Source organism: Neolamprologus brichardi, chromosome 15 (assembly GCF_056152115.1).
Source record: "Neolamprologus brichardi isolate AB-2024 chromosome 15, ASM5615211v1, whole genome shotgun sequence".
In the NCBI taxonomy this organism is placed as follows: domain Eukaryota; kingdom Metazoa; phylum Chordata; class Actinopteri; order Cichliformes; family Cichlidae; genus Neolamprologus; species Neolamprologus brichardi.
The window spans coordinates 9932952-9944753 of NC_142118.1; the positions used below are offsets into that span (position 1 = coordinate 9932952).

The 11802-nt window shown below is 39.4% G+C and overlaps 1 protein-coding gene across 1 annotated transcript; it reads left to right on the forward strand.

Annotated features, from left to right (window-relative positions):
• Positions 1-3675: 3675 nt before the first annotated feature.
• Positions 3676-11578, forward strand: moxd1l (monooxygenase, DBH-like 1, like). The gene is made up of 13 exons (XM_006797094.3): positions 3676-3945; positions 5293-5439; positions 6183-6335; positions 6418-6501; positions 6720-6875; positions 7469-7571; positions 8528-8697; positions 8772-8860; positions 8963-9059; positions 9152-9211; positions 10177-10295; positions 10389-10467; positions 11101-11578. Exons 1-13 carry the CDS (start codon positions 3676-3678, stop codon positions 11254-11256), a joined length of 1683 nt encoding a protein of 560 aa, XP_006797157.2. The 3' UTR covers positions 11257-11578.
• Positions 11579-11802: the final 224 nt, after the last annotated feature.

Here is an 11802-nt window from a genome sequence, read left to right on the forward strand (position 1 = left end):
TCTTTTGTTTAAGTCTCCCTCTGCTGGCCTCATTGTGCAAGTGCGTTTTTATTGTTGGTGGGTTTTTTTCTTAACTTTTTCAATAACAGCTCAAACCCCTAGCACATGTCAACAGCATGACATCTGTAGTCCTTCTCACCCATTATCACCTTCTCATATATCAAATATTTATTCGAGCCAAAATAATTCCGTGGTTCAGGACTGTGAATAGTGTGGTTGTTCTCTGAGTATTGTATTAAAATCCTAATCTCTGAAGGCCACAAAGAGTTTTTGTTATTCAAAATTTCAGCTGCAGTAAGTCTTCATGTCTTTATTTTTAATATCTGAGTTTCAGCTTTAATAGATTTTCAAACAAATCCTAAACCCATGGTTTGTTCTTTTTGTCCAGCCGATGTTTTGTAATTTTTATACAGCCTTCGGGACAGGTGACAGGGCATTGTACAACTCCGCTTGAGATAACATGAGGAGGGGCATCAGTACTGCCAAATCAGAATACAAGAGGAGAATAGAGGAACATCTTAACGACCCCAGACAGGTGTGGAGGGGCATACAGACTATTACCAACAAAGGATGTCCTGTGACACCTGTCCTGTGACACTCAGATGCAGGGCTAGCAGAGGAGCTGAACAGCTTTTTTGCCCGTTTTGAGTCTCAAACACTGCACTCAGCCACACCATTCCAACAACCACCACAACCCACACCAGACTCTAGCAACCCCCCACTGACTCTTGAGACACAGGATGTGAGGCATGTGCAGTGAACCCCAGGAAGGCTGCAGGTCCTGATGGAGTACCTGGGAAGGTGCTCAAGGCATGTGCCAAGCAGCTAGCACAGGTCTTCACTGGCATCTTCTTCAACCTGTCTCTGAAACATTTCACCTGCTTGAAATCTGCCATAATCATCCCCATTCCTAAAAAGTCACCCACAACCAGTCTCAATGACTGCCGTCCAATTGCGCTAACCCCTGCCATCACCAAGTGCTTCACGAAACTGGTTCCGGGGCACATCAGAACCTGTCTCCCCCCGCTCTGGACTCACACCAATTTGCATATCAGACTAACAGATCCACCAAAGACACCATAGCCATTGCTCTCCAAACAAATACTGAGTCACCTGGAGCAACAGGAGAGCTATGTCAGAATGTTCTTCACTGACTTCAGCTCAGCCTTCAACACAATAATACCGGACATTTTGATCACCAAGTTACCCAACCTCGGGCTCCTGCCACCCACCTGCTCTTGGATAAAGGACTTTTTGGTCAACAGATCCCAGCGGGGGAAACTGGATCCTCGCCTCTCCTCCTCCCACACTCTCAGCACCGGCTGTCCCCAGGGCTGTGTACTAACTCCCTCTACACATCTGAGTGCAGTCCTGCCCACCCAGAGGACATCATTGTTAAATTTGCTGATGACACAACGGTGTTGGGGCTGATCACAGGGGTGAGCGAGTGCAATCCTTCAAATTCCTTGGCATCCACATCTCTGCAGATCTCTCCTGGTCAGTAAACACCACTGTGCTAGTCAAGAAGGCCCAGCAGTGGCTACATTTCCTAAGGGTGCTCAGGAAGGAGCAACTAAACACCCCACTGCTGGTGACCTTCTACATATCCATCGTCGAGAGCCTGCTGACCTATGCCGTGTGGCACGCCAGCTCCACGGAGGCAGACAGGAAGAGATGCAGAGGTTGGTAAACACAGCACAAAAAATCATCAGTTGGCCTCTGCTCTCCTTGTCTACCATCTATAACTTCAGTTGTTTCAGGAGGGGCAGAAACATCTTTAAGGATATCACCCACGTTGGCTACCATCTTTTTAACCTGCTGGCCTCTGGCTGGCGCTTCAGATCCATATGGGCCAGAACAAACAGACTAAGGGATAGCTTCTTCACCATACTCAACTCAACCTTGCACAAAAGTAATTTGCACTGAAATATCTGCACTGACCACTGCACCGTTAGAGTGCTCATTCTGATGCTCCTTGGACTCTAGCATGAACTTATGTCTGTGCTTAAAATTGTCGGTGCTCAAATTGTCCATGTCATTATTCTCTGGTTGTGCTGTGTATTTATACTATGTGTATTGTTATATTATTGTATAGTTTTTTATAATATGCTAAGCACTTGTACACTTTTATGGAGCTGTTTTAAATCTCATTATACTGTGCATAATGACAATAAAGGCTTTCAGTTCAATTCAATTTAATTTTTGATGCCTGTCAGTTACAATTATATTTTATTTTCTCTCCTGATTTCCTGGGTTATCATTATTGGTAAAGACTTACATCACTGTGTAAAAGTCTTTTTTTAAAATATATTTTTCTCAGAAATTGCAGTGAAACAAGTGCAAGCATACATAGAAATACAGGACAAAAGTCAAAAACAGAGCTTGTATAGTTCTAATACACTTGAACCTTTATTCTTTAACACAGCCTGAACTCTCTCAGGTAAACTTTCTTTTAATTTTTAAGTAGTCTTTAGAATTAGTTCTCCAGACTTCTTGAAGGACATTGAATGCAGTTCTTTTGTCGCCCTTTCTTTCATTCTCTGTCAAGATGATCTCACACTGCTTCAAAAATGTTGAGCTCTGGGCTCTGGGGAAGTCAGTTTCTGTAATTTTCTGTTCAGATATACTTTTACTGTCTTGACAGTGTGTGTTGTCCATCAATCAACCCACTCTCCTAAACAGAAAGTCCAACAAACAATAAATTCTAGCATGCAAAAACTTCTATGAATATTTGTTTGCAGTTTATCACTGACAATGATGACGATGACTAAAGAAATCTTCCTCTCTCCTTATGTGCTCAAGTTAAGAAAACATTGCATATGTTGGTAAAAAGACAAAACAAAACCTAGACTGTGTGACTGAACCTGTGAGCAGGATGAGTTGCACAGTAAAATGACCAAAGAAGTGTCATGTGTAAGAGCACTCAAGTCAGTTGTTATGTAAGTTGTAACTCTACTTGAAGTGAAGTGCTTTTCCTTAAAATATTAGATATTTGTTTAGCCACTGCATAGAAGAAGAATCTCTCTGAAATGTTCGCTAAAGAATATGAGACGGTTAAAGATTGCACACTGTAAAAAATTACACATGAACAAGGAAATAAACCTAAAACTTTTGTATCTTAGGATCTGAATGCAGCACTCAGAGACTAACTACACAATTCACATTCCTGCGCCATGAAATTCTTTTGGCTCGACTCAAGCCTTTGATATATGAGAACGTGACAGTAGGTGAGAAGAAAGTATTATACATTTCACTTCTCCTTAGCACCCATTCATATATCAATTACCTGAGCCTGCCAGTTATAAAACAAAACAAAGTGTAGGTGAAATCTTCAGCCTACCTGTGGACATTTTAGTGCTGTATGAAAAGCACTGTGGCTGGAGACTGCTAGTACATAAAAGATTCAATTACGGATTTAATACTAAGGCTTTAAAGAAGTTGAGTTGGAAACTCTTCTGTGAGTTTTTACAAGAATGAGAATGTGACAGTGAGCCCAGAAAGCCCAGTTTTTATTGTTCAGCAAGGGCAAACAGTAAATGCCTGAGCACTTTTTTTCCCCCACTATCACTTGAGCTGATCTCGAAACGCAGGTGTGTCTTTGGATGGTGGGAGGGAGTTTGGCAGCCCCGCTAGTATTCAGCTCAGTTTGAAGATTTTCAGCTTTGCAGAGACATCATGTGCTCTCTGCTTCCCTTTTTCTCCCTGCTACTGATCTGCACAACAGGGTCATGGGCGATGGATGTCACAATGCCCTTTATGAAGTACCTGGACCAGGAGCAACTGGTGTGCCTGAAGTGGGGCTTTGACAGTCTAGCAGGTGACATTACATTCCAGCTGGCGGTCAACACCACAGGCTGGGTGGGTTTTGGTTTGAGCCCGAACGGAGACATGAAAGGATCAGACATCGTCATAGGAGGAGTTGGATCCGGTGGAAGCTACTTCTCGGTTAGTTATGAAATAATTATAAATGAGCAGCTGTTGTATTTTTACTTATTTAGCATAAACAGCTAGAAGCTTTCATCCTCATTCATCCTGTTTAATTTAATTTTGTGTTTTGGTTTTCTTTTCAGTTTCATATCAGTTGTTTTAGTTTGGATTCTATTGAAAATTATTAATTTTTGTTTCGTTTTTAGATTTGCATAGTTTTAGTTTTTAGTGTTACTGTGTCATGTTCGGTATTTTTCAAGGACAGAAATAGAAAAAATAGATACAGCGGTGTGAAAAAGTGCTTGCCACCTTCCTGATTTCTTATTATTACATGGCCCTGTGTGAAAAAGTGATGGCCCACACCTTGTTAAATCACAAATTAACTGTGATTAACCACATTTTATACAAAGCTGAGTTCAGTGTCACTGCCACACCCAGGGATGATTACTGCCAGACCTGCTGAATCAAGAAATCACTTAAATGGAACCTGCCTGACAAACTGAAGCGGGCTACGAGATCTCAACAAAACATTTCATGATCCAAAGAAAAAGCTGAGAAACAAAGTCACTGACATCTATCAGTCTGGAAAGTGATATAAAGGAATTTCTAAGGCTCTGGGCCTTCACTCCAGTGAACTATGGTGGTATTTTGTGGTAGTAGTGTGATGGTCTGGGGTTGTGTTGCTACCTAAGGGCCTGGAAGACTTGCTGTGGTAAATGGAACCATGAATTACAGTCATCTGCTCGTGACCTCAAGCTGAAGCACACTTGAGTTTTGCAGAAGGACAGTGATCCAAAACACACCAGCAAGTCCACCTCTGAATGGCTTAGGAAAAACAAAATGAAGACTTTAGAATGGTCTAGTCAAAGTCCTGACCTGAATCCGATTGAGATGCTGTGGCATGACCTTAATAAGGCATTTCATACTTGAAACCCCTCCAGTGTGGCTGAATTACAACAATACTGCAAAGATGAGTGGGCCAAAATTCCTCCACAGCGCTGTAGAAGTCTCATGGACATTTATTGCAAACTCTTGATTGCAGTTGTTGCTGCTAAGGGTGGCCCAACCAGTTGTTAGGTTTATAGAGAGGAATCACCATGCAGGTTTTGATTTTCCCCTTACTAGTAAACAGCTTCATTTAGAAACTGCATTTGTGTTTACTTGTGTTATCTTTTTCTAATATTTAACTTTGTCTGATGATCTGAAACAATTAAGTGTGACAAACATACAAAACAAATAAGAAATCAAGAAGTGGGCAAACCCTTTTTCACACCACACAACTTTTGTAAGTGATCTTTCAAAAGGACACACCTAACAGTTGCAGAGATTAATGTCTGGCTTTCTGCTGCTGTTTTTTTCCATTAGGATCGATACGCCACGGGCAACTCCATGCCTCTAGAGGATGCACAGCAGAGCTACACTCTCCTCTCTATGCGGGAAAATGAGGGGCAAACCGTCATGACCTTTAAGAGGCCTATTAAAACGTGTGATGATAAAGACTTCCAGATCACTGTAACTATTTTGTTGCTTGTTTCTTTTCTTTTTTTTTTTCTTTCCCCTTATCACAGTCTGCATGTGTAGGATTAGTGTGACACAGCCATCACAATTATTTTTTTTATTTTGTCTAATAAAGGTTTTTTTTGTTTTGTTTTGTTTTGTTTTACAAAGTAGTTCCCATAAAAACATAAAAACAAACAAGTGAATCGTGCTGAGAAGAGGTGTAACGTTTCTCTCTTCATACCACATCTTTAGGTCTCATATGACACCACAATTAGACTTTGTTGTCTAGGCCTGAAACACAAGTTAAGTCTCTTTGTTGTACCCTTTTCTCTGTTTTCCTTCTTTGTTTCCATAGATGTAATTCTCTGTCTAATGCTCAAGTTTCACAGTCTACAATCTGCTATTCCAGTTCTTTTGTTAGGCTCCCCGGGCTTTTTTTCCTCCACACATTGCCCTGGGTTTCCAGAAGAATACAGGCATGATTTCATTTTGAACACATGAAATGCTACACAATTCCTAGTAACAAGACTCAAAGATTATAGTACACCTTTGCAGTGGCACAGAAATCTACACAGTCAGAGCATTAAATCACTTTATGAAACATGTTAAGTTATTTTACAAGGTATAAAAAGATATTAATAATCAGAAACCTGTTACAATATCACCTTCCACATGAATGTATATATTACTGTATTGCTTCTATACTGTGTAAGGGATCATATTGCCTGACCTAAATTACCATCTCTCTCTCTCAGGCTCAGCCAATCAAACTCATCTTTGCCTATGGGAAAACAGATGAGATCTCTTACCACGAGTCCAGACGAGGCACCAAAGAAGTAAATCTACTGAACTATATGCCAAAGTCCATCCCAACCAACTCCAGCTATCTTAGTGCTACGGTGGACAACGTAAGAATTACTGACAATAACAGTCAGATCAGAAATATCGTATTGTTTGTTGTTTATTTACCTTTATATTTGTTGTTTACAGATCGTAGTCCCTTCCAACACTACCTACTATCACTGCAAAGTTATGCAGTTCCCAAAGTTAAATACAAAACATCATATTTACCAGGTAAGCATTATTTCTTTATGTTTCTGTCGCCACTGTTCTTTCATTTGTGTCTGATTGGGTAATTAAAATGCATATAAAAGCACACCCACATTAATGTACGTGTAAGCATAAATAAACTAATAAAAAAAAGTGTCACAGCCAAGTAGACTTTATGAATTTATATGCTGTCATTGTGATTTTTATGTTTATTTCAACCTCGTTGTCCTAATTTACCTCAGATCGAGCCTCTGATCGAGCACCTTGACCTCATTCATCATATGCTGCTGTACCATTGTCCCCCCAAAGTGACAGAGCCTTATGACAAGCCATGCTACATGGGAGACATAGAAGACAGCTGCTTTGGAATAGTGGCTTCTTGGGGAGTGGGAGGCGGGGTGAGAGAGACTGTACACTGTAAACCCAAAGAAGTTAGCAGAAGTTTATTAACTTAACAGTTGGACCTTATCAGAACTCCAATAGTTTGATTGCATTTGACATGTACCTTTTGTCTAAAATAAAAGTAAAATTGTTTAATAATTGAATTCATAAATATTTAGTAACAAGAACTTAGTTTTCGTTTATGACTCCCGTGTGAATAAGCTGACATAACTTACGAGGAACGAGTACAACAGAGTCATTATTTCAGTTTAGCAAAACTCAATATTTATTGTTCACTTTCGTAATCATTTTTTAAATAAACAAAAGTCAAACATCAACTTTGAAAACTCAAAAACAAGTCAGACAAAATGTAAAGTTTATTTATATTTTTATATGTAGCAGGTACTTAATATCCAAAATAGTTGAAAGTTCATCAAAAATAATAAGTTGAACTGACTAAAATGGGAGAAAATATTAGATTAACTGGAGTTTGTAGGACTGATTTTTTTTTTTTTTAAATTAAGTTTACATCACATCATTTTTTCTTGTGTGTGTTGTTTCTGTGCCAGTGTTACATCAGTTCTCCTACAATTCATCTCTAAATCTTCAGGTGTACGAGCTTCCGGAAAATGTGGGAATTCCCATTGGAGGAGAGAAGAGCGATGCATTCTATAGGCTGGAAATCCATTACAATAACCCAGAGAGGAAAGAAGGTAAATAGTGAGTTCATTAAAACTAAGGACAAGTTAAAAGAGAAATATGACCCCTTGACCTCTGCAGTGAGGTTGCCGCATTGATCTGGATTCTTTTATTACACTTAAAGTGTCACTGAAAATTAATCCAGAGTTGTTCTAAATGTTCACCTTTCACAATGATGAAACATTTCTGGCCTGATAGAAGCCTTAATTTTTGCCACAAACCCCTTCAAACACCATTTTTGGTTTTAACCTTTATTTAACCAGAAAGGAATAATTTTGAGATTTAGAAATTATTTTCTGAAAGTGCCTTGGACTAGGGCCGCACGGTGGCATGGTGGTTAGCACAGTTGTTCAATTCCACCATCAGGCCAGGGTCTTTCTGTGTGGAGTTTGCATGGGTACTCTGGCTTCCTCCCACAGTCCAAAGACATCCACTTTGTGGGGATTGGTTAATTGAAAAATCTATAATAATGCCCATAGGTGTGGATGTGACTGGTTGTCTGTCCCTGTGTGTTGGCCCTGCGACAGACTGGCGATCTGTCCAGGGTGTACCCCGCCTCTCGCCCCATGAAAGCTGGGATAGGCTCCAGCACCCCCCGCGACCCTGAAAAGGATAAGCAGAAGCAGATGGATAGATAGATGCCTCAGACTAAAATGGGTAGCATTAATCTTAATCTTACATACCAACACTGGGAGAAAACCGGCTCCCAGCTGGAGTGGGGGGCACCTGGGGAGCCATGTTTAAATACTGCGGCACAGATGTGTTATGCTGTGCTTTCCAAAACACCAAAACACCCAGTTAGATTGGCGATCTAGTTAAAGTGTTGAGGCACTTTGATACCCAGTATCCTACTATGTTTGCCAAAAATTGAATATGCTTCCTATGATCTTGAATTTATTTACTTAACTTTAATATTATTATTATTAATAGTAGTAGTAGTAGTATTTGACTGTTCTTTTTCTCTCTTCAGGCATTAAAGACAGCTCAGGATTAAGATTACACTATACTGCAAAGCTACGGCAGCATGATATGGGCATTCTGACTACAGGTGTCTTACCAGAAAGTGTGAAGTACGATATCCCTCCAAAAGCTAACCAGTTCCACACCTACGGCATATGCAACACTGCTTACTTTTCAAAGGTATGCACCTCTGCAATATGGATTCCACGATGCGTTTAAAAAGTCTGTAAAAGTTTTCTTTCTCCTTCCCATAGTTTTTGAACCCTGTGCCTGATCTTCAAGTGTTTGCTGTGCTCTTGCACACTCACTTGGCTGGGACGAAAGTCAGAGTTGGCCACTTCAGGTAAAAAAACAAAAAAAGGCAGACTGTATGCAGCTCAACAGCAATCAATGTCGTCTGCATGAATTTAGAGTTGACTGGTTTTCCCGGTGCATCCCACTGCAGGAATGAACGACAGATAGATTTTTTGGGCATAGATGAAAACTACAACTTTGATCTACAACAGGCTGTCAGTTTGGGAAGCATAAAGACAATCAAGCAGGTAAGGGTTCATTACTTCCATGCACATTTATGAACACGATAGAGAAAAATGGAAAACAATTAGGTGTCTATGGTTTTTTCCTTCCACTACAGGGTGATGAAATTGTAGTGGAGTGCACCTACAATACTACCAATCGTGCTTCAGTCACTAAGGTGGGTTACTAGTGTATGACCTTGTGTCATCGTATGGCTTGAATGAAATCAGGACTGCCTGAGTGAAACCAGAAAAAAATGTAGCACAAGCAACCTTAAACAAACAAGTGGTTTACTAGTTTTTGCTGTGATTATGACTGTTAAATATGTACTGCTTCCCATAGCAGCAAAATCCTTGTATCAAGAAGCATACAGATATGAACACAGTGTTCCTTCCTATTCATTATAATAATATTAAAAGATATGACACTGTGATCTGTAGTGAGGATAGGGAGTCAAGCGGAGACCTGGAGGTGTGCTCTGGAGCGAAGATGAATAAAAGTAAAAAATATCTGTAAATGAGAGGGAGACATTTGTATCGTGTGAAACTGCAGGGAGTAGAGGTAGTGAAAATGAACTAGCTTAAACACCTGGGGTTAACCAGGAATAGAGGGCAAGTGGGTTGGAGATGAGTGTCAGGAATGATTTGTGATTGAAGCAACAGTGAAAGGGAAAGTTTACAAGATGATAACCCTTGAAAACCACAATCTTCAAACCATACATCATAATGAGGCCTGTTGTGATGTATGGCTTGGAGATCGTGGCTCTGACAAAAAGAAAAGAGCTGGAACTGAAGATTCTAATATTTTCATCGGGAACCACACTGGACAAGATTAGAAATGAGTACATCAGAGGGGCAGCTCAGGTTGAACAGTTTGGAGACAAGGCTGAGATGGTTTGGACATGTGCAGAGGAGGGACAGTTGATTTATCAGACAAAGGATGCTGAAGATGGAGCTTCCAGGAAGGAGAAGAAGAGAAAGACCTCAGAAGAGAGAAGAGATGCAGAGGGTTGGTGTGACAGAGGAGAATGATCCACTGTGATGACTCCTAAAAGGAGCAGTTGGAAGAAGAAGATCTCGCAATCATTTTACACCATGAAAGCAAGTTAGACTGCATTGAATCTCTAATGCATGCTCCTTTCAGATGGGGTTAGCAACTACCAATGAGATGTGCCTTGCTTTCCTGTTCTACTACCCTGCGATCAACATCGCCTCATGTGTTAGCATTCCAGATACCAAAGGAGTGCTGATAGACGCAGAGAAGTAAGCTCTGATGCAATGCTTCAGCCACCCTTTTGATTTTTTTCCCCATACATATGCATTTGAGTAAACTAGCTATATACTGATTTTTGACAGAATACCCATGGATAAGATCACTGAGTATGAAATGATGTTAAAGAAGGCGCCGCAATATCAAGCAATCGTAAACAGCAATGTAAGTATCAGTCTTAGTTATTTGATACTGTCCTTTTTTTCCTGTGGGATTTCAAATGTTTTTGAAGATTAAAAGACAGATACTGGCACCGACAACACGTTATATTTTATTATTTATAGGTTATATAAAATGTTTATATCAATAAGCTTGTTTCTTTACAATATAGACATATAGTGGCTGGTTTATTAAAGTACAGGAAATAATATGAATATGAACGTGATTCCATCATTAACATTTGACCTATTGTTTTTGTTTTTTACATGTATTTATTTTTATCAAACAATCCATTGTTTCCTCCTCTACATCTGTTCTGTATTGTTGCCATTTTGCATTTATGCTAAGCATCTTTGGAGTGTTAATTTTTATAATACAATTTGACTGGCCAGTAAGCCAGGCTTCTATACTGTCACACACATCTATGCATGTGTATTTAAGATTTTATAAATGGTTCTTATGGTTTATGATCAAAATATGATAAACACAGCATAATCACAAAGTTGGAGCTTTTATTTGTCTTTGTCTACAATATGTGGCATTTAAGTGGAAGTCACTGACAAAAAAAGCAAGATATTTCATTGTTTTTTAACTGCAGAAAAAAAGTGTTATTGTGACTATCTTTTTTATTATTTGCAGCACAATGCCAGCCTTTTCCCAAATGGCACTGTAAGGGATCTGATGAAGACACCTGCTGCTTGCCAGATTAGAAACACTTCAAACAGATTTAGCACATCCTGGATTGTGAACCTTGCAGGGATCATACTTGTGCTACTCTGGATTATATTAATGTAGCCCAGGCATTGGCAATAGAGCCAGTTGCAATCCCTATAAAGGAAGACAGAGTTGTTCAAATCTTTACTGTATCGACATTACATCAGATTTTCCAAGCTTTTGGTTTCTCTTTTTATGATATCATTTATCTTTCTTGTTAAATGTTAATCACAGTCATTTTCTTTAGCACCTGATTGATTTTCATACAAAGCACAGGGACAGGGATATTTACATTACACATATTAAGCCATTAATACTGAAGCACAACTTCAGTTTGTAAGCTGGGATACTGTCTCTACCACAGCAGCAATAAAAACATTTATTGTTTCTGAAATGGCAATAATAAAAGTTTGCATGATTTTCAGTATGAATGCAGTTTATTTATTTTTCCTTTATTGCATTACTATTTGCTAATTGAGTAGATCATAACTTTCTGTATTATTACATCCAAATGTTGGTTGTTAAGATTAACAGTTAATTACAGACATGACATAATATGCTTCCCATGTTGCACAAAAAATGACTTTCTGTTTGGTGACATTTATTCTGTTGATTTGTCTAATTGTT

Bases quoted from the DNA above. Each gene is read 5' to 3' on its own strand.
- moxd1l (XM_006797094.3), top strand. From the start codon at position 3,676: ATGTGCTCTCTGCTTCCCTTTTTCTCCCTGCTACTGATCTGCACAACA. The intron at 8,698-8,771 runs GTATGCACCTCT...TCCTTCCCATAG, and splicing joins ACACTGCTTACTTTTCAAAG to TTTTTGAACCCTGTGCCTGA. The intron at 9,212-10,176 runs GTGGGTTACTAG...TGCTCCTTTCAG, and splicing joins ATCGTGCTTCAGTCACTAAG to ATGGGGTTAGCAACTACCAA.